The sequence below is a fragment of the Ochotona curzoniae genome, unplaced genomic scaffold, assembly GCF_017591425.1.
Source record: "Ochotona curzoniae isolate NIBS_2020 unplaced genomic scaffold, NIBS_Ocur_1.0 contig_3498, whole genome shotgun sequence".
Lineage (NCBI taxonomy): Eukaryota > Metazoa > Chordata > Mammalia > Lagomorpha > Ochotonidae > Ochotona > Ochotona curzoniae.
The window spans coordinates 1,820,685-1,848,630 of NW_024465885.1; the positions used below are offsets into that span (position 1 = coordinate 1,820,685).

At 41.2% G+C, this 27,946-nt stretch overlaps 1 protein-coding gene across 4 annotated transcripts; it reads right to left on the reverse strand.

Annotated features, from left to right (window-relative positions):
* Positions 1-267: 267 nt before the first annotated feature.
* On the reverse strand, positions 268-27,824 carry QTRT2 (queuine tRNA-ribosyltransferase accessory subunit 2). Of its 4 annotated transcripts, XM_040980450.1 has the most exons (9): positions 27,720-27,824; positions 21,947-22,167; positions 20,804-20,859; positions 18,146-18,222; positions 16,031-16,243; positions 11,372-11,571; positions 8,661-8,812; positions 5,583-5,700; positions 3,186-3,692 (listed from the first exon to the last, which is right to left on the reverse strand). In XM_040980450.1, the coding sequence occupies exons 2-9, from the start codon at positions 22,144-22,146 to the stop codon at positions 3,461-3,463; spliced, it is 1,248 nt and encodes a 415-aa protein (XP_040836384.1). In that variant the 5' UTR covers positions 22,147-22,167; positions 27,720-27,824; the 3' UTR covers positions 3,186-3,460. The 4 variants fall into 4 exon arrangements, with proteins under 4 accessions (XP_040836385.1, XP_040836384.1, XP_040836383.1 ...); XM_040980451.1 differs by lacking the exons at positions 3,186-3,692; positions 27,720-27,824 and adding an exon at positions 268-607 and having other exon boundaries at positions 21,947-22,546; XM_040980449.1 differs by lacking the exon at positions 27,720-27,824 and having other exon boundaries at positions 21,947-22,546.
* Between the last annotated feature and the right edge of the window lie 122 nt (positions 27,825-27,946).

Below are 27,946 nucleotides of genomic sequence, written 5' to 3' on the forward strand. Positions count from 1 at the left end.
GCACCATCACTTTTAATAAGCTGTAATCCCGTAGCTACAAGCAAGATTAATCAAACTACACACAGCAGCCTGTTCCTAATCAGGAAGGTGCGGAACAATGATTTAACTCTGTGGTTTCTTAGTGAGCTCCAAGCTGCTTCTACAGAAAACATCCTGAATAAGATAGTTGCTTCACACTTGAGCTGTGACCCTTTGATGCTCTTTGTTGAAATTGTTTTAAATCAAAATGTTTTAATTAAACAAATATTGAATTTAAAAATGTTCTAGAACTATATTTTTCCTTTAATGTGTCATTCCATAGAATAACAACTATGCTACTCCCAAGATACATAGGAAATCTTCATTATTTGAGTCTTGAATTAGTCACAACCTCCAGAGTCTTTCAACAACATGCAGTGTTTATAGTTCCAACCTGGGAAAGTTCAGGGAAACTGGGGACAAGCAGTGGCAAGGCAACGTGAACACATCCAGGGCCAGCATGGCACCGTGTTTCAAGAGCCAATGCCAACTATTCCCCATCAGAGAGGCAGCAAAGCTCCTAAAGCAACCAACATCTCAGGCCAAAACACCCTTCCAGTCAGTCCTTGATTCTCTTGGCGCCTTACACCTAGTAGAAAGTTAAAATAAGGAAAAATCTGTTTAGTGCAAAGGTTAACTGTTGGGACTTAACCAAGGTTTGACTTTAAACTGGAAACAGAGTAGTGACAAGCCCTTTGGCAAACTACTCAACCTTCCAGAAATTTCTTGCAAGCCATCTGGCAGGATACTCAACCTTCTTAAAACCCAGTTCTCAATAGAAGAATAGTAATATCAACACTTCCCAGCAATGTTCTGAGGGTCAATGAGAAATGTATAAAAAACATTTAATAAAAATGCCACTGAAAACGCTCCACAGAAGGTAGTGGTTATTTTTCTTATGGTTAGCGTAGCCTTGAAAGTCCCTACTTATATCATTTAAAGAAACAGAGAATCTTTATGTTGGGTATTAATGAAGAATAACTCCTTTTTTGGACTCTGCATTCAAGTGCTCTTAGAACAATGAATTCAGATGGAATACAGAAAAAATATTTCTTTACAATAAAAAAATCTCTAGAACATTTCTGATACCATGGACATTTAATTCTTTGTTTAACAGACTCATTACCATTCACAGGCCATACGCAGTAATTTTTTTAATTAAAAATATTTATTGCCATAATCTGACTTACTACATGAAAAGAAACTTACTTCTCAAAGATTTTAATAAGAAAAAGACCCAGGAAACTGACAATGTTGAATGGAACTTTCAATGTTCTGGACATCAAGGAAACTCATGAATGTTGTATGGTTCCTGAGATACTTATTGATGCTTCTCCAACAATGGGTTTGACATTGAACAGGAATATGAACACATGAACTACTCTAATCTAATGCATTTCAAAACAGTCAAGTCCTTGAAAACAGAAACTGGACCTTTGCTGTTCACGAACGAATTATAGCAATGCCATGAATATTTGAAAATCACTGATATTTCTATACTACTAAAGACAGCCATACAGATGAACTCCCATCACATAAAAATACAGTAACCACATAATTAGAAAGGAAGCTCAGTAATGCCCACTAAATGTTGAATAGCAAAATACAGTATAAAACAAAAGGAGTCAGGGCCCGGTACAATGGCTCAGTAGCCAAATCCTCACCTTCCAAGTACAGGATCCCATATGGATGCCAGTTCATGTCCTAGCTGCTCCACTTCCCATCCAGCTCGCACTTGTGGTCTGAGAAAGCAGTAGAGGATGGCCCAAAGGCTTAGGACCTTGCACCATGTGGGACACCTGCAGGAAGCTCCTGGCTTCTGGCTTCAGATTGGCTCAGCTCTGGCCCCATTATGGCCATTTGGTGAGTGAACCAATGGATGGAATATCATTCTTCCTCTCCTTCTCTGTGTAAATTTGATCTGCCTTTCTAATAAAAATAAATGAAATCTTTAAAAAAAAAGAAATGCAAAGAGAAAATAAAAATGTCTTCTAAACATCAACAAAAATGCTACTCCTTCAGTAAGATCCAAACAAAATCATAGAATCAGAGACAAACTAAGGAGGAACCCCCACCTCTCTCAGATCTTCTGATGCCAATTGACCAACTACTCCAAAATCCACAGGCCAAAGCTGTTCAGGCTCTCCAGCATTAATCCTGGAGCCTGATGCCCGACACTGCTGCATGTCTCTGATGACTAAACAAAGATGACAAATGAGGCTAGAATTCTACCTTCCGCTTTCTTTGTTTCTGAAAGTTTAAAGTTGGACAACATTTCAGAAATTCATTTAGATTTATCCACTATGATTTATTCCATGAAGAAGCTGAGTGATTTCTCCAGGAAACCACATTATGACTGAATGAATTGCTACACCAGCACTGCTTCTAAGTGAACATAGTATGAATAAGTCTCTAAGTGATGGGGCGACTGTGCTTATCAGGTTTTTGGTGAGCCTGCTGGGCAACTGCACAGAAAGTCACAGACAAGGTGATCAAAGGAAGGCATACTGTCTGGGTCAGGTGACTACAGGAGCAATGTTTGAGCCCCACATTCCAGGGAGGCATGAAGGTGGTTAAGTCACAAGAACTATTTCTGGTCAACTATACCATCAGGGCAGCATGGCAGACAAAATCATCCAAAGGAGCCCTTGTGAATATGAGAGTCAAAATATAGAAAACCCTTAAGTCAGCTAGATTGTTTCTCCAGTCAACAGGCATGTGTCTATCTGCTTCTGCACAGTTCTCTCCCCTCAGGTCCCAAGTCCAACTCAGTGGTCCAGGCAGTCCTCTCACATTCATAGCTTCTGTCTGACTAAGAGAACCTCTGTTGACTAAAGCATCAGCTTAGAGATTTTAAAGGCTCTACTTCTTTCTTATCAACCTAGGTCAATCCCCATCAATTCAAGCTATGTCTTTTCCTCTTCTGAAAAGCCCTCTTAAGAAAAAAAATTTACTTATTTATTTGAAAGACAGAGTTAGAGAGGCAGAGGGAGAGAAAGGAAGAGATCTTCCAGTCATTCCCTGAATGACTGTAACAGCAAGAGCTGAGCTGATCTGAAGCCAGGAGCCAAAAGCTTCTTCTGGGTGTCCAACATTGGTGCAGGAGCCCAAGCACTTCCACTGCGTTCCCAGGTATATTAGGAGGGAGCTAGTTGGGAAGAGGAGCAGCCAGGATTCGGAACGGCACCTATATGAGATGCTGGTGCTGCAGGTGGCTACTGTACCTGCTATGCCATAACACCAACCCACAAACTAGGTCCTTAGAAAACATTTCTTTAATCTTATGTGGACACATCAAATGTGGTTCAGATGTTCTTCATTTTAACAAGTCTTATTCTCATAAATGAATGGTTAAAACTAAAACAGTTTCTTCACTTCTTCCCATGCTGTAATGGTGCTACAGGCTTCATGTGAAGAGTCAAATTTGTATTTTTCTGAGGTTTCAAGGAGCTTGCCTACAGATGAGTTCTTTCAATTGTCCCAGCTTATCCCTTCCTAGTGCTTCACGGATGGACTGAAAAAATCCAAAATAGTGTTCAAAGTTGTGCATCATAAGCAAGACTCCAGCCAGCAGCTCATTGGTCACCAGTAGATGGTGGATGTATGCACGGGTGTGGTTCTTACAGCAGTAACAGGAACATCCTCTCACTAGTGGGTTAAAGTCCTCCTGGTACCTTAGAAAGAAAGTCACAGGGTCATTCAGAAAGTGAAGTATCCAAGAAATCCACAATCTAAGTTTGCTAGTGTGCTGAAGGGATTATCAGCACCTGAGACTACCATTGGTAAGGGATCAGCACTGGCGAAAGGCTTAAGCTGGGAATGTGGTTAAAGCATAGCAAAGAATATTCCAAGTTAGGGAGATGCAGGGGTTCTCCTCTGATAGACACAGCCTTCAAGATGGGGGCTTAAGAAACCCACATGGTCACTTACTCACGTCAGGCATTATTAGTCACATTAGAAAGGCACACAATGTTAGAAAATATTACTCTGGTGAAGGGCATTTTGTTCCCACTCACCACCAGAACTAACAAAAGACGTGGTATGACCTTTTTCCATAGATCTTTCCAAATTTTCAAGGGCATTTCCACCTACAAGGCCTCACTGAATCTTTGTCTCCAATCTTGCTCTCTAGATGAAGATTAAGAGGGAGCACTCTGGAGCTACTCTGCCTTACATTTGAGTCCTGGCTTACAGTCACTTGGGCAAGCCACTTAACTTCCCTCCGTGCTTTTGTTTCCCAGGTATTTATGCTGCCAAATTCAGAGTCGCTGTGAGGATTAAATGACTTAATAGAGCAAGACAGTTCAAATGCTGCTGGCCACATGTGTAAGCACTATATAGACATTATCTTTCATCAGTTAACAACTCAAAGTTAGGTGACTTCACCAAGATCAAAGTCAAGAGTGAAGCTAGAATCTGTTTTCAGGTTTGCAAAACTTCAAGCCCAATGCTAATAAAGCCAATATAACTTCTAACTGAATCTTCAATGTAAAGGGAGTTTTAGTAATAACCATTAATATCACTCTAACAATATAAAAGAAATTAATCTCTGGTTATTTTTAATGTGTAACAAATTAAATGAAGTAGATATTACCATTTCAGTCCTAAAATCAAGAAGCTCCAACAGTATGGGTAAGAGAGGCCAGAGTTGTGGCATAGCAGCTAAAGCCATGACCTGTGATGCTATTATTCCATATGGGTGCTGGTTCAAATCCTGGCTGCTGCCTACCTGATCCAGCTCCCTGTTAATGTTCCTGGTAAAACAGCAGAAGTTGGCCCAAGGGCTTGGGTCCCTGCCATCCATGTGGCAAGAAGCTCCTAGATTCTGGCCAGCCCCTCTCTAGCTGTTACAGCCATTTGGGGAGTGAACCAGTGGATAGAGATATCTCTGTCTCTCTCTTTAACTCAGCCTTTCAAATAAATAACCTTAAATACATATAGATAGATAAGAAATGGGATTTTCACACTTTAATCAGTTTTCAAGTCTGCACAATCACTAGCAGACATAAACAAGTGAGAATCTGCAGCATGTCTCTCCGAGACACCCGAACACACCCAGTGCTACAGTGAGGGCACGCACAGCACAGGATACCACCTGCAGGCTGACCACCATCCCTTCTGGCCAAATACAAAATTACAACAGATCTTCGCTCCCTCTTCATAGAGGCAAATGGTTTATTTAAGACTTATAACCAGAATATGGCCACGATGACTCACAATTTAAAAACTTTGTTGTGTTTTATCTTGAAATCCTTATTTCATTGTCATTATTTAAAGCAATCAGAATGAGTAAAAGAAACCGAACAATGCATTTAACCTTCTCTGACAGCTTTTCTATAGTAATAGTTATCTTGTCTGTTTTCTGACAAAACAAAGTAAACAAACTCATCTGCAGAAAAAATAAGAATTTTTCTGGAACCAAATTTAAGAAGATCAAACTAATATTCAACTATAAATATTTTATGAAGCCATAAACCTAAAAGGGAACAGTTATATAAGCCTGGAAAACAGACTGAAATTGAAAAATCAGAAATCAAAATCTAAGCTTAAAAAAAAATTCTTACTTTTTTTCCTTCAGGTTAATTTCAAATGATGTCATTTCTTGGTCGCAATTACTTGTTTCAATTTTCTTTGTTTGATCCACATATTTTATGTCTACTTGAATCCCATTCTGTTGTAACACTGAAGAACAAACCATAAAAAGTCTTGAATAAAGATCAGATAATAAACAGCCATTGCAAGAATTTTACTTTAGCTATTATTCCATGATCTTTGACCCTATAATCTCAGTAATAAGGTTTTATCATAAAGAAATCACACAAGAAAAAGTGCAATATGATCCAAAATAATCACTTATATATTACCTACAGCAAAACAATTTAGAAATTTAAAAAGTCCCTAAGCCAATTAAAGCTATTAGCATGTAACTCATTAACTTGCCATCAAGGATAATTTTAAAATGATGTGTGTGTGTGTGTGTGTGTGTGTGTGTGTGTGTGTATGTGTTGGGTGTAAGTCTATGCTTTATCACAAAATATAAGGACATACCTATATTCTAAATAGATTTAAGTAGTACATGGTTTTAATTTATGTATTCTCTGGAGACTTTAGCATTCTAGGAAACCTAGACTATCCAGAATTAAATGGGAACTTCAATTGTTCCTTTGAACTTTTTGCTCTAAAAAGTAAGTAAAATAGCTGCAAAACAACCCCCCAGCGACTCTACACAAAGCCCTTTACCATTAAGCAGGGGCAAGCAGATATTATTCATCAAGGGAAATGAACAATAATCTCATTGTTGGCCAACAAGAATCGGCAGATGATCCTGATAAGGTAACTTTTGTCAAGGTCAAGGGCAGAAGAGAAGTGACCTGTTTTGTTTTTGTGAATTTCTGTATTGATGTGAGAAGCCATAATAAAGTCCTGACATTTTGAAGCACTCCTACCATTTCATGGAGTAATTATTATTACTTTGGAGTTTTCATTATTTGTTAAAGGGCTTACATATGAAACCACACGCATATAGTCAATAATACTTTAATAAAAATGTTCAGAGTGGGGCCGGTGCTGTGCCATAGTGGGTTAAGACTCCATCCATAGCACTGGCATACCATATGGTCAACAGTTAAAGTCCTAATTGCTTCATTTCTAGTCCAGCTTCCTGGTAATGATCTGTGAAAGCAGTAGAAGGTAATCAAAGTGTTTGGGCCTTTGCATCCATGTGGAAGACCTGGATGAAGCTCCTGACTCCTGGCCTTGGCTTGGCTCAGCCCTGGCCACTGCAGCCACTTGGGGAGTGAACCAGCAGTTGGGACATCTTTTTCTGCCTCCTCCTCTCTGTAAATCTGCCTTGCAAATAAACAAATAAATCTTTTTAAAAAGTGTTCAAACTAATTCAATTTCCTGAATCATGAAAATACTGGGATTTCTTTAACCAAAAACTGATCTTGTTCATTATAGAGAACTCAGTATCAGATTCTTTTTTGAATTTTGCATATTCATGATATTGAATGACTAACAATTCCCTCTAGTGGAAATAATTTAGTTTGTAAATGAAATCATGAAAATGTATGGGGTTAATAGTATACCTATCCACATAGATTATGTTCTGTTCTATCTAAAAGCATAGTAAAAGTTGTCTCCTTTACCTAAGAATTCATTCACCATGATCTGTTTCCAGAAGTAATCCAATTTAGATTAATAGCGTAAGTTGCTTTACAAAAATATAACATCTCCTAAGTGAAATTATCATCATTTATGGGGAATAAAATGACCCTTTTAAAGAAGTCTTGAGGGAGCAGCTACTTGGCCTCATAGTTAGGATGCTATCTGGGATGCCTGCATCCCATATCACAGTGCCCAGGTTCAGATCCTGGCTCTGCTCTGGTTACCGCATCCTAATGTGCTCCCTGGGAGCAAGCAGGTGATGACTAAAGGACTTGGCTCCCAGCCATCATGTGGGAGACCTGCACTGAGTTCCTGGCTCCTGGCCTAGTCCTGCAGCTAGCACAAGGGGGATCTCTGTCTTTGTCTCTCTCTTATTTGCCTTGCCAAATAAGTAAATGAAATTAAGATAGTCATCTTGGACCCTATTCAAACATAAGATGGGCTGTGATAAAGGAAGAATTCACAGGGCAGCAAGAAAAGACCAAAAAAAGTCCATCTCTGAAGGCAACAGGGATGAATGACATGCAAAACTCTTTTCAAGAATTACTTTGGGCCCAATACAACAGCCTGGTGGTTAAATCCTCGCCTTGCACAAACAGGGATCCCATAAGGGTACTGGCTCATGTCTGGGCTGCTCCACTTTCCTTTCAGCTCCCTGTCTGTGGCCTTGGGAAAGCAGTCGAGAATGGTCCAAAGCCTTAGGACCAGCACCTGTGTGGGAGACCTGGAAGAAGCTCCTGGCTTCAGATCTGCTCAACTCAGGCCATTGCAGCCACTTGGGGAGTGAACCAGTAGACAGAAGACATTTCTTTCAGTCTCTCCTCTCTGTATATCTGCCTTTCCAATAAAAAAAAAATCGCTCCAAGGGAACTCAGCCGAAGTCTGCACCCACAGTCTCTTTCTTCTGTCTGTTAAATATTAGACTCTAAAACTGATTTGCTATACTTCTAAACAATAAAAGAAAATGGCAGGGCTTCAAAGCAACATTAGCAGAGGAAAAGAATTTTCACGTCTCAGTGTGTCAAAAAAAAAAATAGCTTAAAAAAGGCCAAAAGTAAATAGTAAGATCAGAGAGCGGTAAGTCTTCCTGTATTTTAAGAGCATGCAGTTCACTAAAGCATACAAGAACTCTTTTGTGAAAAATGAATTAACTTTTACCAAACAGCTCAAAGGGTTTCTTAGATTTTCATCACAATTCATTCTGAATGTTTATTTTTCAGGTTCACAGAAGAGGTTTTGTTTTCCTTGGTTCCGCTCACTATAAAATCCCATCCTAATATTGATGAAATACATGGATAGCATTAAGTATCTGGTTTTGTGTGCCAACACACCAGGGAGTATGGATAAGAAACCAAGTTGTAGTTCTATAAAAGACTGGCTTTATGTAATGTACATATTTCTATCTTGTGATTCAAGTCAAGCATTAATAGGAAATACAAGACACTTTAGGATAAGATCTACTTCAAAAAACGTACATGTTTCTTCAGGATTTGGCTCGTAATCAAAGCTGAAAGTTAAGGCACAGCCCCGCTCCGTCACCTGATAAGGAAAAAAGCTCTCAAATAAGTCCACTCCTCTTTCAATACACTCGAGCACCTCATCTGGCCGACTAACACCAGAGATGAGCCTACAAAATAAAAAACAGTAACAGTGGTAAGAGAATCCTGCTGGGTTTGAAATCAGAGAGCCTATCCAATGAACAGGACACTAAAAATAATAACAATAATAAAGACAAAAACCATGGTTAATATGGTACACAATGGATGGCAAGAGGTATGTTAAAACATGGAGTTTGGAGGGAAACAGCCCTGGGTCCTGGCTCTGCTATTTATATTTACTAGCTGGGTTAATTTGAGAACATTTCTTAATCTCTCTGAGAATTTTTTCTTCACTTTAGAAACAACAGCAATACTATACAATGCCACAAAATAATTGTGAGGATTAATGAGATACTGGAGGGCTAGTGTTGGCGGCACAACAGGTTAAGCTGCTGACTGTCATGCTAGAATCCTGTAAAGGAGCATCAATTCAAGTTCTACCTGCTCCACTTTCTATCCAGCTCTTTGGTTAACACTCCTAGGCAATCAGCAGTGGACAGCTCTGATGCCTGGGCTCCAACCATGCATGTCGGAGACCCACATCGAGTTTCAGGTTCCTGGCTTCAGCCTGGCCCAGATTTGGCAGTTGCAGGCATTTGGTGAGTGAACCAGCAGACACAGGGTCCCCCTTTTCCTTTCTCTCTGTTACTCTCTGCCTTTCAAATAAATAAATAAATCTTAAAAAAAAAAAACACCAAAAATTCTAAATTCCTCATAGGTTCGCTCACACAGCAATCTTGGCTCTCTGAATTATAACTCTAGTCATAGGATCCAAGAATGCAGTTGGCCTTCTTTGTATTTTTCCACTACAAAGAAAGATTGCACTGTGGAAAGAGATGGTATTTTCCAAGACAAAGGATGAGGAAAGCATTCTGGGGGATGTTAGTAATACTGGACCAGCTCCTGCCCCTAAAGTATGATGCAGAGATGCGTCTCAGTAGGCTGGCTCGGGCGATTTTGTATATTTACTTTTCTACCCACAGCCCTTTTCGTGAACTGGCAGAGAGCTTACAGACTTCCTGATTTCTAAGAGACGTCCAAAAAAAAAAAAGCTTATGTAATATTGAAGCAGAACCTTTAAATAGATGCTAGTTTTCCTACTACAGTTTCTTTTAAGTAACACAGTGCTTGAGAAGTCCTCTCCCACTGCAGCTTGGCATTTCTACACACTAACACAAAGAAAAACAATCCCAGCTTTCAAATTCAGCAACAGACATCTGTGAACACTTAACGCAAAGGAGTCCAGAAAATGACTAGAAACATGAGGACACTTGAGAAACTTCCTGGAAAACAGAATTAACAGAAAAGCTTATTTTGTTATAAAAAAATGTTTTGAAATCAATGCAGCTTTTTCACAATAGGCATTATCATGAATTTTTTGAAGGTCTCTCATATGCACAGATCTCAAAATTATTTTGCACCAAGATATGCTTATTTCTCAATTTCATTTTTCCGTGAACTTTCTGAGGCATCCCAGTATCATTACCAAATTATTATCTGCATTAGAATGAAACAAGTATAGGATGGGGACCAAAGAATACAACAAAGCCAGTTAAAATTAGGAAAACAAAGGTTGACTGGGGTCATGGAAATATCTTGTTTTTGATGTTTATACAAGCACATACATGTATCATAATTCATTGTTAAGATTTAAGTACTTCTGGGCCCGGCTCGGTGGCGCAAGTGGTTAAGTCCTCGCCTTGCACGCCCGGGATCCCATATGGGCGCCGGTTCTAATCCCGGCAGCCCCGCTTCCCTTCCAGCTCCCTGCCTGTGGCCTGGGAAAGCAGTTGAGGACGGCCCAAAGCTTTGGGAACCTGCACCCGCGTGGGAGACCCGGAAGAGGCTCCTGGCTTCGGATCGGCATAGTATCGGCCTGTTGCGCTCACTTGGGGAGTGAATCATCGGACGGAAGATCTTCCTCTCTGTCTCTCCTCTCTGTATATCCGCCTTTCGAATGAAAAAATAATAAAAATAAATCTTTAAAAAAAAAAAAAAAAAAAAAGATTTAAGTACTTCTGGGCCTGACGTGGTGGCATACCAACTGAAGTCCTCGCCTTGAACGCACCAGGATCCCATATGGGCACTGGTTCTAGTCCTGGTGGCCTGGCTTCCCATCCAGCTTCCTGCTTGTGGCCCAGGAAAGCAATTAGGATGGCCCAAAGCCTTGGGACTCTGCACCCTTGTGGGAGACCACATCTTCATTTGAGTAGGCACTCTAGATATGTCCTCAGTTTAAACTAGAGTTCCATATGACTTTATATTTGTCCTCAGGTTTAATGAGCAAAGAACTGTGTTTGTATTTGACACAAGAACAAGAAGGAATTGTGTGCCACTTGCCGTCACTGGTGAGGATCAAATGAAATAAACCATGTGGCAATTATCCTGTGCTTTAACAAACTGGAATTGAGGGCAAGACATGATGGCAACTCCTCTCCCAAATCTGCCTTAGCCCACACAGCCTAGAAAGGACAGGACCACAATATCGAAGCGGCATGCCCATGTGCATACAGACTTTGTGTAACACACAGTTGATCAGTACTGCTACCCCTTGTCCCAGGAAGCTGCCCTGCACTCTAAGCACTCGCCTGGGTTTGTTGTCTGGCAGTTCGGCAGTGACGGATGACAGCAGGTGCAATCTTGTCTCCAGGGTGGCTGGATTCCCATGAAAGCCATCCAGAAGGAAGCCACCCACAGGCCGTTTGGCTGTCTCTCTTGCCGACCTCAGCCTTTCCTCCAAAACGTCTCCACCTTCAATCACCCCGATGATCAGACTTTTCTGAAGGACCTAAAGTAAGAAAGCATCGAATGTTTCCAACCACTTTTAGCAATACAGACCTTTGGATGAACCACACATGGGAGCCCAATGGACAGAGATGTGTGAGCAGTGACTGCAGTGTTCTCTGAAAGGGGAACAGTGCTCCCTCCTTCCTGACAGCCTTTATGGCTGCAAGGACACACTTTGAAAAACACCAAAGAGGCATGAAAAGACTAAGAAAGACTGAGGCAGTCAACAGCTGCTGTCATGTCCCGGCTCAGATTAAAGTAAACATACACAGGAGGGAAAGGAGAAGTTTAATGTGTTTTAATGACTACAGGCCTACCTTAGGAACTTAGAAACCATAGGAACTTAGAAACCATTTAGTTGAGACAACTGGCTAACCATGTGGGACAGAATAAAGTCCGTTACTGCACATTACCCTTCATGGACCTAGTAATTGTTACAAGAATCAGAAGAACATACTGACTATATACTTCGAGTAAGGAATGCCATCCTAGGTAAACTAGAAGCTAGAGGAAAAGATTAGTTAAATATACTAAAAACACTAAAATTTTTCCAGTAAAACCGATCATAAATAAAGGCAAAGGAGAAATTACTCTCTGGAGAATAGATAAAATATCTTTGCCATAAAAGAAGCTCCAACAAACTCTAAGAAAATGACAACCACACAGAAATCTAGGTAGAAAATGTGAATATAAAATTCAGAAACATAAATATGAACGCTTGATTCACATGGAATGCTACTAAACCTCACCAAGAAGGGAATGCAAACTGTAAATAATCAGATACTACTTTTTAGCCATTAAGATAAGAAAGTTAAAATAACATAGAGGAGGTGAAAGTGTAAGGGAAATGGCACTTACATACCCTGATAACCAAAGAGAATAACAATTTGTTCAGGCTTTTAGTAGAGTAAGCAGATAATGCTTACCAAAATGTCAATGCTTTTATCTTTAGATGCTAAAATTTCACTTCTAACAATCTTGCCATCAAAAATATTCACTCCTTTGTGTCACAGTATATTTACAGATATATTTAGAATCATAAGAAACTGGAAACAACCTAAACATCCATCACTAGATGCTTAAATAAATTATGACATATTCGAACTATGGCTTCTTTTTAGCTATTTTTAAAAGAACAGAGTATATAGTAATATATGCATTGATAGAAAAAGAATTTTAAGATATTCTTAAGCAAAAACAAATTGCTCAACATATGACCATATTATAGGCATGCATTATCAACACACTTTCACATAGATATGACTGAAAAAAGTTAAAGTTTGCAAGGACATACACAAATCAATAGTGGCTCTCTGGTAGAACAGAGGCTATTGGGAGAAGCCTGAATGATGTGGAGAGGGAATTTCACTCTTTAGTTTAAGCAGGAGGGACACAATTAGACTATTCCTCTAGAAAGGGATACTTTAGTTGCTATGTAGAGATAAATTAAGGGTGAATACAGCTAACATCTGGAGTAACAAAAAACTTAATCTAGGTGACAGGGGCAAGATGATGTGGACCAAGGCAGTGGGAGTGGGTAAAAAGAGGAAAGGTAACACTGAACCTTCACTGGGAGGTAGGATGCACACATGCAACTGGGGAGAGGGTAAAGACTGGAATGATGCCTGGGTTCCATCTGGGAAACACAGGATCTGCTCTGTGCATTCTGAGTCTGGGGTATTAGAGGGAGAGGCAAACACAATATAAATCCAGTCACTGAAGATGTGGACTTAAAAAGTATGGGCATTAGTGATGCAATGAGATTTGACCAGAATGGTAGATGCTTGCTGTGATGCTATCACACCACTCCTGTCTCCATGCAGATCTAGCTAATAGAGAACGCTCTTCTGCTGATCCTGCAAGCAGCTCCAAGCACCTCAGATGAAACTTGTGTGCTATTTCCTTTCCTGGGAATATGTGAAGAGCAAATAAGAGGATTCAGCAAATAAGATGGGGAAGGAATTACGGGAAAAGGAAAAGATGTATGCAGTAACAGACGTGTTACACAGGCTGTGATTAGCACAGCTCTATCTTGGAAACTCCCGTGCATGAATGGAAATATGATTTATCCATTTAGACAATTTATTACCTAAAATGCAACAGTTAACATCAAAGGGAGGCTGCATTAATAATCATATCAAGACAACTGTGTAAGTGTAAGGGATGCAGAGAGGGGCCCCAGCACTTGACCAATACACAGGAGGAAGGAGAAATGATGAAGCTGATTGCAATGACATCAGAGGAATCACCTTAGGCTAACCTGTCCTAATTATTATCTTTACTATATTCCCTGACCTGCCTTCGACTTAATTCAAATGTTATTATTCTCATAGGAATACATATACTCAGCAACATCTCCATACCAAACTCCTCCTGCAGATGTGCATTTTACTAAGAATGACAAGTGTTTCCTCTAATTCTGACACATATATTAGCTTCATTAACTAAATTATATTCTTACTGATAAAGTTTGTTGCACCTGTGTTGTGGTGTACTACATTAAGCCATCACCTACAATATTGACTTCCCATAGGGCATAGGTTTGAGTCCTGGCTGCTCTGCTTCCAATCCATCTCCCTGCTAAAGTGCCTGGTAAAGCAGCATAAGATAACCCAAGTGCTTGGGCCTCTACCACCACATGGGAGATGTGGATGAAGTTCTTGGCTTTTGGCTTCAACCTAGCTCAGCCCCAGCAGTTGAGGCCATTTGGGGAGTGACTTAGCAGATGGAAAGGTTCCTCATTCTGTGTATCTCCCTCTCTCTATAACTCTGCCTTTAAATAAATAATCTTTTACAAATATTTAAAATAAACATTGTGATAGTGTGACTTTATTAGTGCTTAGGATTATTCTATACAAATGATCTCAGACACTGAAATTCTCCTCCTCTGCTCACTGTTTGCTCTCTTAACTCGTCAGCTCTCTCTTAGTTAGCATGTTCTTCTCCAATCTCAGCAATTTAAGTTCCATTATTTACAACTACAGTGTGATCTTCTTTCCTCCACCACAACCATTCACCACCAGCAAACATACACTGAGCGCTTAGTATATGTGTCAGGTATTCCGTCACACAATGAAGAAAAAAATACACACAGAAACTGAACTTAAGGAGGTCATATTTTGAGACAAATGCATAAGAAAAAATCACTGCAATACAATGTGAAAGGAGGTATAACACAAGCATTTACAAACTGAAGAGGTAGCAGAAGATGACTACGACTTTCTGGAAGTGTCAGGGACCAGTTTCATAGAATGATGAGTGGAATGAAATAAATTCAATCTGGAAGCAGGAGAAGACACATGGCTGGGATAAGCACAAAAGAAATGGTCCAGAAGAAAGTCTATAAGGTGTACCGGAATGAAATAGGACCAAGGAACTGCAAATAACTCAGGAGCTCAGCTTGCGGCCACACGAGGAAGCAGCAGCTCACAGTAAGCTGGAGGCACGGATGGAACAAATGGATCAGTAAATTCTTAAAGGGAAGGGGACAATGGGTTCGTAGTCACACCTGCAAACTCTTGGATAGCAGGACTAATGATGAATTGCACACAAATAAAAATGGAATCTGGAAGAACAATTTACAAGTCACTGCACAAGAGATGATGACGCTTCAAGCTGAGGCAGTAACAACAGAGTAGGCACACTCAGCACAGCGAGATATGGAATCCAGGAACAGTGAACAATCGGATGGACATTAAGGATGGGTGACAGGCATCTAGCAAAGCTCAAGCTTTTGGCCTGAGGAAGCAGGCAGATATCACAAACTGAGATAAAATAATGAGGGAGAGAAAAGGAAGCACAGCTTGGAAGAAATGAGATAATGAGTCCCATAACCTCTGAGTTTGAGGACTACAACCTACCTAGAGCCCAAGAGTTTATGTAATTGGGGTGAATTTGCTAGTTTTGGAATTATTCAGCAATTGACATGGAGGGAAGGTTGCCCAGGGAAGTACACAGAGGGTGATGAAAGAAAGTCTAAGTTTGAACCTTAGAGAATCAGTAAAATTTAAGAGACAGTGGGAAAACTATAAAAAAGTAAAATATTAAAAACTAAGATGTGAGCCTGGCACTGTGGCACAGTCAGCCAAGCTGCTTCCTGCAGGATTGGCATCCCTTATCAGAGTGCCAATTTCTAGTGTGGCTGTCCTGCTTTCATGCAGTTCCCTGCTAATGTGCCTTGGGAGACAGTGTAACTCATGGTTACGTGGGAGACCTGGATGGAGTATCAGGCTCCTGGCTTCAGCTGGGAAAGTCCTGGTAGTAGTAGCCATTTGAGGAGTGAACAGGCAGAGGTAGACAGAAGATGTCTCTTTCGCTCTGCCTCTGAAATAAATAAATATTAACAAAAACAAAAACAAAGCAAAGTGTGAGGAAGAGAGAAGCAGGAGTAAGAGAAAAGCTGTTTTCATAGAGGGTAGAGAAGGCAAGTTTTGAGAGAGTGGTTGGCATGGCAGCCCTACCTCTGACTTTTCCTGCAGTCGCAGGCAGCTATCCAGGAACAGAAGAGATCGGTCAACAGACTTCCTGGTCCTTTTCAAGGAAGTGACCTCTTCACAGGCTGCTTCTCCATCGGAGAGGCACTGGAACCAATCAGGTTGAAGGGCCTCCTGGATTGCCATGAACTTGGCAGCAGTCATTTCCACTCGTCCTCCAACACCCCACACAGACACTGACTGTCATAGAGGAAGACAATAAGTAGTTAGCAGGAATAAAAGACAAATAACGTAATAAAATGATAAAACAGTAATTTGCCTTTACAACTGGAAAGATGGTAATAATTCAATGGCCTACATATGGCCAGTAAAAGAATTCAAATAAATTTCTAATTCTCTATAGAATTTCTAGCTCACAGAGCATCCTTCGGGATGTCAACCTCTCAGCCAGTGGCAAGTATTCTTTGTTACACTGTTCTCCGATAATCTTCTATTCTCCCCTATCTCTATCATCCTACCCCACCCGGTGTTCCTGAATAAATGCTGTACTTAATTCTTCTCTGCTTTTATGCACACTGTTCCTTTTAACTGAAATACTCTCCTACTTCTTTGCCTGGCAAATGTGTTATACAATCTTTAAGACACTGAGTTCATATGTCACCAACTCTTAACATACTATTCAAACCTTCCCAGGCAATCTTTCACTCCTCCAAGTTCCTACAGCAATTTGTACTTACTGCTTCTATCGAAAAGATAGCACTCATAACACCATTGTACATAAAGATACTTCAAAATATCCACAGAAGATGGGATTAAAAGGCGATTTATTTTGAGGCAAAAAAAAAAATCTGACATTCATATATGTGAAGAGTTTTCAAGAAGTTCATGGAAAGGTGTGAGTTTAAGTTGGCTAATTAAGACACTAAAGACACCTGTGTCCCACATTAGAATACCCAGGTTCAATGCCCAGTTCTACTCCTTACTCTTCATTCTTGCAGCTACAGACCTGGGAGATAAGGATCGGGGCTTGAGTAACTGGGTTCCTGCCATCACACACAAGAACCAGACTGAGTTCCTAATTCCTAGCTTTGGCCCCCACTTGGAGCTACCGCAGCCATAAGGGAAATTAATCAGTGCAAGGAAGCTCTGTTGCCCTGTTTCTCTGCCTTAAAAATAAACAAAAGAAATTCATGTCTCAAAAAAGTTCATAAAAACGTGTATTATGAAAAAGAAACTATGCATGAATTTAAAATGTCACCCCCAAATGGACATCTTTAAATTCCATTTTCCGTGAACATTTTGAAGTACTCTCTTATTTATTTGACTGTAAATGCTCATGCTTGATTTCAGTCTTGGGTACCATACAGTACACAGTTACACACAGAATTATGTGCAAAAACATAAATACGGCTTTCAACGAGTCCTCTCCTTTACAAACGGGATAGACAACTCCGGCAAAAATATTTCCTTTTGAATACATTTTACAACATAAAAAGCAGCTTAAAGCAAAATAACCAAAAACAATGTTCTTAGATATAATGAACATTACTGTTGAACCAGCACGGTGAGGGCAAGGAAAGGCTTCTTTAAGGCAGCAACATGACACAGAAAGGCCATCCTTGGGATAATGCAAACGGGGTCACCTCTCAGGTGAAAACTTCCTAATGAAGGTTTTTTGATTCTGTTCTTCATTAGCTAAAATTTCAGACTATGGACCCAGTTTTTGCAAATTCTGTTTTACCAGCAAGCAGTATTATACTGAGGTTCTACTATATATAGTTGTACACGTGACACCCCTCATCAGCAACTTTCCCCACTCTTCTTGAACTTGTTAAAACTGCAAATAAAGCACAGAACCAAAAGACTACTGTTTTCTCCCATCCCAGCAATTTCTTTTTTTGGCATGCACATGACCCTCTTCTATCCCCCATTTTTTTGCAACAATGAAGATGCTGAGGATATTTTTCTTCCCTTAAACTCAATCTTAGGTAGCCCAACTCTCTTATGAACCATCTCATCCCACTTTAGTCCCTCAGGCAAAGAGAAGGCATAAAGGAATTTATCCCAGAGACTGGGATTCCAGTATCCAAGGGAAATTCTAAGGATAAGACTGCAGTCCTGGAGGCCTGCGGGATAGCACACCTTGTTTGTGACATATCCAGCTGGGCAGGGGCTGACTGGATCATGCAGGGAGCAGTATAACAGTGATTCTGGCATTCCTGTAAAAACATGCAAACAAAATGATGCTTGTACCAACAACCGCATTGTATTAGAATAGGGAACAGCTTCACAATGTCCAGTGGCAGAACTCTACTCACAGTAAACAGTACGTGCTCTTGGCATTGTAGAATGCCTATCAACATAATACAAGATAATTCTTTCAAACTTACTAACCCAAAAGAATTAAATGTAAAGGTTCATTTCTAATGATGCAGTGAGCTGCTACAAAGGAAAGAGACATCATAAAGTACAAAGAACAGTGAAGTATATATTGACACGCTGATCTCACTCAACTTGATTTAAAAGGTGTAATACCAAATATGCTCATTCTAGGCAGTACCTGGGGAAACTAACTTTTGCAAAGAAGAAATAATAAAGCCAAAGATAATCTCATTAACAGTAAATCTTATTCATTATAATCATAGGCCCCTGGGACAGAATTATAGGGATGTCCTGGGACACTGCAAATGGACCTTGCTGTTGGTACATTTGAGTGTATCACAATATTGGTTCCTTAGGTTAGTTAGTCAAAAAGACAATCATTGAAAATAGGGCCCAGTGCGGCAGCCTAGCGGCTAAAGTTCTCGCCTTGCATGCACCAGAATCCTATACTGGTACCAGTTTGTATCCAGGCAGCTCCATTTTCCTGACCAGCTCCCTACTTGTGGCGTGGGAAAGCAGTTGAGGACAGTCCAAAGCCTTGGGACTCTGCACTCGTGTGGGAGATGCAGAAGAATCTCCCGGTTCCTGGCTTCAGATCCACTCAGATATAACTGTTGTGGTCACTTAGGAGTGAATCATCGGATGGAAGATCTTCTTCTCTGTCTTTCCTTCTCTCTGTATATCTGACTTTCCAATAAAAGATAAATAATAAAAAGATTGCCAAGTCACATGTGTTTAAATTTCATATGCTATTCCATCTTTTTTCATAAGGAAAAAACAGGAACTGCTAAAAAGAGACAAAATAAATGACACAAGTGAAAAACCTCTGCAGTGCCCCTACTCATTTTGCATAATTTCAGGTATCACAGTCATCTCTAGAAAGCATATGTTAGCATTTTCACTTAACTGTATGCTTGTGTGCTTTAGCGAGTTGACTTCAGATCAACAAGAGTGGTGCATAAACCCTTCCACCTAAACAGAGGGCCCTGAAAAACCAACAAGTCATTCAGGCAGTTCTCCCAAAATCAGAGGGGCTGTTACTCACAGAGATAGGATTTTGGTTCACTGAGTTTCACACATTGAGAAAAAACTTCTGGAGAAAATGGTCCACAGAAGATGTGGTTCTTTAGCTGTTACCATTTAAGCTTTCCTACAGATCAGTGGTCACATCTGCATATAAAATCCAGTATCTGGAACAAAGGATGATACTAAATAATTGGAATATAACTGTACATAAACTCTTCATCCTCTGCTTTATGTCTAAGGCTCTAGCATGAGACTACGTTGGATCTCAGGTCCTATGGAAGTTCTCACCTCTGGTCTTTGCGCAGTGACCAGTCTGCCCATATCTGTCTACCACTATGTCCGTGCCCACTCCTGGTGCTGTTACTACCTGCTCTTTTCTGACCCAGCTATGATGCTCCCTTACTTCTCTCTTGAGAACACTTTCTTTATTCTGATTGCCTTCCAAATGAACCCAGAGGAAGTTGAGAGCTCCTCTATCTGCGCTATTATGATACACGTATTTTTCCCTAACTCTGCAAAGTAGTCACTACACTGTAACATGATACATTTATTTATCTTTAAGCCAGCTAAGCTGTGAGTTCTAGGAGAGCAGCAACTGTTTCCAACTCAATTTTTCTTTCTTTCTTTTTTTTTTTAAAGAACAACTTATTTCCATTAGAAGCAGATTTACAGAGAGGAGAGACAAAGAAAGATCTTCCATAACTCCCCAAATGGCCATAATGGCCAGATTTAGCTGATCTGAAGCCAGGAGCTTCTTCCAGGTCTCCCACACTGATGCAGGTTCCCAAGGTTTTGGACCATCTTCTACTACTTTCCCAGGTCATAAGCAGGGAGCTGGAGTAGAAGTAAAGCAGTAGAGACACAAACCAGTGCCCACGTGAGATGCTGCTGCTTGCAGGTGCAAGATTAGCCAATTGGAACATGGAGCTAACTCTCGCTATCCAATTTTGAATCACCAATGCCTGGTTCTTAAGATTCTCAAAAAATGCTTATTAAGGGCCCGGCCCGGTGGCGCAAGTGGTTAAAGGTCCTTGCCTTGCACGCCCGGGATCCCATATGGGCGCCAGTTCTAATCCCGGCAGCCCCGCTTCCCTTCCAGCTCCCTGCCTGTGGCCCGGAGACCCGGAAGAGGCTCCTGGCTTCGGATCGGCATAGTATCGGCCCGTTGCGCTCACTTGGGGAGTGAATCATCGGACGGAAGATCTTCCTCTCTGTCTCTCCTCTCTGTATATCTGCCTTTCCAATGAAAAAATAATAAAAATAAATCTTTAAAAAAAAAAAAATGCTTATTAAAATAATGAACAAATAAAGGTATGAATGAAAAACAAGAGTCAACAGTACCTCCAAACTCCAAATTAACACCTTAGAAGACACTAATCACTTAATTTTTACCTATAAACTTTCCAACTCCTTCCTTGTATTCTGCCAAGACTTCATGATGCTCTGCCCTGTAAGCAAAACAGAAGAATCCATCACACAACAACCAATGAATCTATGGACACTATTCAACACCTGAACTTCTCTTCTCACCCAAAGAAACTACTCCTCTATCTGGGCAATGAATGTAGTCTTGAACAGCAAAATACATCTAATGTCACTCAAGAGTCCCAACTAACTACAGTAGGTTCTTAGTCAAAATAAAGATCTTCAAATTACAAGTGTTTCTGTGAAAAGAGGAGTTGGCAAAGATCCACTGCTTCAGAACATTTTGATTTTCTTCCCCCTTTTCTCCATTTAAAATCATGGTTATTAACACAAGGCAGACTTATCTGATAACATCATAGGCTCCTCAAGTAACCATGAAGTCGCTCGGCACCTTACACAGAATGATCTAATGCCGTTCCTTCTGTTTCCATAAAGTGCTACCAGCAAGTCCAACTGCAGAGGCAGAAGTAACTTTGACACCGGAGCACAAAAGCATTCAGTTCTCTTAGGGAGTACCAGCCCTATTACTGTGAGAAGCAGTGGCAATGAGGGCAGTATAGAACTAGGATTGGAGGAAACTGAGGCAGAAATAATACACAAGATTGGCCTGTTGTTTCCATAATTAAGGCCAGATATACAAGATCTGATATTTATTATCTGATATCATTCTAAAAACCTACAAATTATACACATACACACACACACACACATATATAACTTTATAAAACAGTCTTTTCTTTTGTTGCATCAAATTAAGATAACTGGGGCTGGTGCCATGGTGAAGGTTAGGCCTCCACCTGCAGCACCAGCATCCCTCACGGGCACTGGTTCCTGTTCCAGATGCTCTACTTCCTATCCAGCTCCCTGCTTATGGCCTGGGAAAGCAGCAGTGGATGCTCAAGGCCTTGGGATTCTGTACCCAGGTGGGGGACTTGGAGGAAGCTTCTGGTCCCAGCTCCGGCCACTGTGGCCATTTGTGGGGTAAATCAAAGGATGGAAGATCTTTCTGTCTCTCCTCTCCGTCATGCTGCCTTTTCAATAAAAATAAAATCAATGAAGATAATTACGCTGCCAGCAAAGTGATCCTTGAATGACTGTTCCAACACTTACAGCGATGCCAGTGTAATCTGAGCCATGGCGGGAACCCCGTGGACATTATGCAGTGTTTGATGGGTGAGGTGAGGAGCAGAGCCGGTCTTGGTGTACAGAAGGCATCCTGGGATATCCATGGCGAGGTCCCCTGTTTTGCCCAGGTTTTGTATTTGCCCTAGGCGACAGCCATTAACTATCTTGGTAAGACTCAGCTTCATCACAATGGATTCCTCTAGGTCCTGGTAAGAAAAGAGCATTCAATTTAGAAGCAGCATCACAACGTTCTGCAAAGAAAGCAGCCTGTGGAAAAATTAATGACAGCATGTTTATTAATATTCCCAGGCCACGATTTTTCAGAGGCATCAGGAACAGCATAATGGGCAAAGGCACAGAGAAAAGATGATACCTTCCCCAGGGTCTCAGAGGGTCTCAACTACTTTTCAATTGAGCCATGGAATTTTTTTCCCTGCTGAAAGAAGCCAAACAAATGGAAGGATAGAAGTAGAAATACTAATCTCTGGAAGAGGCCAGGAAGCCACGGTTCACTCTCAGCCTCGCAAACATGTACGGTGAAATGGCACAGGCTTAGGTCACACTGATGACTGAGTCGACGCATTTTTTTTTCATTCTTTACTTTTTGAGATGCTATGCATAATGTAGTATTTTTCTTAACGGTGTGTGCAGTGAACAGTTTCTATAATAGCATTCCAGTATTTACTAAAGTATACGGAAGAATAGACATCATGAGAGAAGTGGAGATTATCACTCAGGCCGACCTGTCTTCCAGTTTGGTCTTTATCTCTAAGAGATAAAAAAAAAAAACAACTGTAGAGCATTCATACGATTCATCAGCAAAATGTCATTGATTTCGTAACTGTGAAATACAAATATTCATTAAAAATAAATGTAACTTATAACTTCCATAGATACAACAGGAGAATGAAAACAGAAGATGTTATCAAACCCCAAGTTGCACTTTTCAAATGTATGACAGAACTTGATAAGCATGTATGACACACCTTTTGTAAAACAAGCGCAATATGACAGATTCCTCAGTGTATCTCCACATCAAGTATCACACTTTTAGGAATTCCTACTCCCACTTGGCTCAGCTCCCATTTTATTAATGAATTATTAAGGCTATATATCTAAGGTTGAGAGTGCCCAACCTTAGATCTTATCTTCTTAAGATCTTCCTCTACTATGAAAATCAACCCTTGTTCAGGATGCTGTCAGATGCATCAGCATGAACTACTACCACAGACGCTCAGCAATGCAAACGGTATGTTTTTAGGAGACAAACACTCTCATGCTTAAGCAAGGCAGCCATCACAGTCATTAGAACTTGAGGTATAATAATTCATTTCTGCACTGCCCAACAAAAGACTTCATGTTAAACACAAATTATAAAAACTAGTGTGTCTGAGGAAAGCCTGGTCACTTAAAAGCAACTATTATTGGATTCCATACCAATTAAGACAAAAAGCAAAGAGTATAATTTTTATTTATTCATCTACAGACTGGAAAACAGGGCAATGTCCAGAGAGATTCCAGAAAAGGTTGGAGACAAACACACGCTGACATTTCCTTTACCCCAGAAATTCTCTCTTCTGAGCTGCTTAGCTTTGTAAAGCTCTTACATGTAAATGCATGTGATATATATATATATATATATATATATTTATTAAATTCACATAAGAGTTAAGAGGGACTTTATAGGTTAAACTAGTATATTATAAAAATGTTAAGGATTCTAGAATGTTGCCAGTTTTTACTATATCTTCATCTCTTTGTTTTCTTTTTTTTTTTTTATTAATTTATTTTTATTGCAAAGTCAGATACATAGACAGAAGAGATAGAAAAGAAGATCTGTCCAAGTGACTGCAACAGCAGGAGCTGAGCGGATCTGAAGCCAGGAGCCAGGAGCTTCTTCCAGGACTCTCACGCGGGTGCAGAGTCCCAAGGCTTTGGACCTGGCTCTCCCGGGCCACAGCAGGGAGCTGGATGGGAAGCAAGGCTGCCGGGATTAGAACCAGCACCCATATGGGATCATGGCACATTCAAGGTGAGGACTTTAGCCACTAGGCTACGGCAACGGGCCATCTCCTAAACAAGTAAATGGAAACATTATTTTTCTAGTTTACTAATAAATGACATGACCAATAATCAAAGTTTATGATGAGCATGATAAGCTGTTTTTGTATGCTAATTCAAGTATAGATAAAAATAATCTACAATGCTTCAGTAAATCTATGCTTAATATCCCAAGTAATATATAAATTGTCATTAGACTTTGAAGGAGACAAAGTCTAGAAAGAGGACCTGGAACAATAGCCTAGTGGCTAAAGTCCTTACCTTGCACGCACAGGGATCCTATATGGGTGCTAGTTCATGACCCGGCAGCTCCACTTCCCTTCCAGCTCCCTGCTTGTGGCCTGGGAAAGCAGTCGAGGACGGCATAAAGCCTTGAGACCCTGCCCTGGAGTGGGAGACCCGGAAGAAGCCCCTGGCTATTGTCTTCGGATCAGCTCAGCTTTGGCCATAGCAGCCACTTGGGGAGTAAGTCAGTAGATGTAAGATGTTTCTCTCTGTATCTCTTTCTCTCTGTAAATCTGCCTTTACAATAAAAATAAATAAATCTTTTTTTAAAAAAATGCTAGGGGCCCAGCGGCGTGGCCTAGTGGCTGAAGTCCTCGCCTTGAACATTCCGGGATCCCATATGGGCGCCAGTTCTAATCCTGGCAGCTCCACTTCCCATCCAGCTCCATGCTTGTGGCCTGGGAAAGCAGTCCAGGATGGCCCAAAGCCTTGGGACCCTGCACCTGTGTGGGAGACCTGAAGGATGTTTCTGGCTCCTGGCTTTGGATCGGCACAGCACCGGCCATTGTGCTTACATGGGGAGTGAATCATTGCACAGAAGATCTTCCTCTCTGTCTCTCCTCCTCTCTATATATCTGACTTTGTAATAAAAATAAATAAATCTTTAAAAAATGCTAGAAAGTTATTAAAGTTTCATTACAACTAAAGACCCCCAGCTTTGAAACAATTCCTCCTATGAAACAATAGCAAATCTGAGGTTCAACAAGACTAATTTTGGCTGGGCCTCCTTCCAATAGACTTTTCCAATAAGCTCTCTCTCCAATAGGCCTTTCAAGTGACAGTAGCTCTAAGATGCTACCCGATGCACTCTGACACGTGTTCAGAACATCCTGCTGACGTCATGGGTGAAACGCTGTTTCCCTCCACCTCTCAAGCACACAGAGGAAAGTCCTAAAAGTAATTCTCACAGCTTTCTGCCTATGCCAACACAATGGCATTCTCAGAATGGCCGCCTGCTGTTTCCACACGGGCCTCACAGGCTCCTACTGTTGGTGGGCTGGCCACTCTCTGAGGATGTGGCCTTCTGTCAGGCAAGCTCTGAGCTTGATCTTGCCTATACACCCAGCACACAGTGGCAGGCTCAAACAAACCAAAATAGAGTGAACAAGAAAATCAGGGCACAATTATTGCTCTGAGAACAAAATAAAGGGCAAATGGACCAGTTGATGCATTCTTCCACTACAGAATGCCACCAGGATACCAAATATAATGTTGGGTTAACATACACTTGGAATAGGAAGCATAAGGAGCAATATTTATATGTATGACCTCAGAAAGGAAACCCACTCTTCTTCTTGATAAAACCAGACTCAGAATCTCCAAGATTGGACACAAGGACATTATAAAAATACAGAGGGCCTGGTGTGGTAGCCTAGCAGCTAAAGTCCTCACCTTGCGCACGCTGGGATCCCATAAGGGTGTCGATTCATATCCCGGCTGCCCCACTTTTGGCCAGGGAAAGCAGCTGAGGAAGGACCAGGGCCTTGGGACCCTGCACCCACATGGGAGACCTAGAAGAGGCTCCGAGCTCTCGGCTTTGAATCAGCTCAACTCTGGCCATTGCAGCCACTTGGGGAGTGAATCAGTGGACGGATAATCTTCCTCTCTGTACATCTGACTTTCCAATAAGAAGAAATAAATTTTGAAAAAAAAGAATACAGAGGCAGCTAGATCTGCAACTTCAGACTCCTGGCTCCCAAAATCCACCTTCCTCTCAGGAGAAACTATGTGAATGAACATGGTATGTTCTAAGATCCCCCATCTTTAACAAAGAGCCTCAAGTGTGATTGGTCATCTACTCAACTGTATTGGTAGGTCTCACAACTCCCTTTCTCACTCTCCTGAACAGTTTTCTTTGCCTGCGTTTCTGCTGTGCTTTTCCTAAATATTCAAAAGTTTACAGTTGCCAACTACAAATAGGGCCACTGGAAAAGCCTTAAGGGAAAGCCACTGGAGTGTCGGGATAAATGACAGGTCCTCCGTGGACTTGGCACCTCTGTGAGCAATAAAAATTTCCTGTGTTCTCCACCTCTCACCTAATAGGGGATAGGGATTTTTTAACATGTCTTCTATGAGTTTGCTGCCTAACAGCATGGAAAGCTGTCTAGAATGTGTTCAGGGGAAAAACTCAAGCCCAAGTGGCCACATTCTTCAGGAAGGGAAAAGTCTATATTGCACACATCCCCTCACCTCTACAGAAACAAGGAACACACCTGCCAAAAAAGCAGTCGAAAAAATGTCTGGACAACGTGGTACACTGACTTGGAAATGTCACAGGAATGATAGAAACTAAAATTGTACAGAAGAGTAACAAGAAGATGACAAGGAAACCATGGCATCGTATTCTAAAAGTGCTATTTGAAGAAAGTACTGAGCAACATTATACTTTGTTAAGCATGTGTAGTTAAAATGCTAGAAAGATTTTAATCAAAAGATTAAAAATTAATGACACAATACATAATTTCCAAACCCGCTGGAGAAGGATGGAGGAGGATACAGAAAAAGAGAGCATTGTGGCAAAGCCGGTTAAGCTGCTGCTTGTGGCTCTGGCATCCCAGGTGAGTTCAATTCCTGGTTGCTGTTTTCTCCCCAGCTCCCTGTTAATGCACCTGCGAAAGAGGCAGAGAATGGCCCATGTACTTGGGATCCGACTCCTACATGAGACACAGATGGACTTCCTGTCACCTTGTTTCATCTCACCCAGCCCTGGCTGTTGCAGCTATCTGTGAATCAGTGGATGGAAGATCTGTCTCTTTGTCCTCACTTTGTTTCTGTCTTTCTTTCAAATAAGCAACCTAAGTGAAAAGAAATAAAACTGTCCCATCAAGGTTTGCAAATTACTACGTTTCCTCAAGCACAACTCGCATCAAGATTCAGTATTTTAGGAAAAGAAAAACTGAGGCCAGTACTGTGGCATTGTGCGCTAAATGCAACGAACTGTGGTGCTGGCACCCATCTTGATGCCAGTTAAAGTCCTGGCTGTTTCCACTTCTAGTACAGTTTCCTGATGATGCTCCTGGGAAATCAGAAGACGGCCCAATTGCTTGGGCTCCTGCACTTACGAGGGAGACGCAGAAGCTCCAGACTTTTGGCTTCGGAGTGCCCCAGCTCTGGCTAGCCATTGCAGCTATTAGGGGAGTGAACCCTCCAACCATTTTAGAACCCTGGGCAGCCGAGTGCCCATTTCCGGCTGGGAACTTGCCACTTGACTAGTAGCCGGCCAAAAAGGTGCCCTTTTCTCAGAGAAGTCACTTTGGAGAATCAGGATTCTCAGCAAGCAGGACCCACTAGAACACTCAGCAAAGGAACAGATATGGCGGGGATACCGTAGCACAACCAGGAAGCACTTGGGCACAACGCGACTCACTCACGTTTAGCCGTTCCTACACCAGCAAGGGACATGGGCACTTACCTGTAAATTCCTAACTCTTCTGGCCTTAAGAACGCTCAAACGCCCGCGGTTCACCACACGTGTCCGGGTAGCAGAATTCTCGACCCCCTAAAGCACCGCCTCTGCCTTAGAACCAATCAAAGGGAACTGCGTCATCACCAGGGACCATAACTAAGCAAAGGCGACACTAAAGTCAAGCCGAGGGACCGCTGCAGTTGCCGTGGTAACTGGGCTTCGCTTGCGCAAAG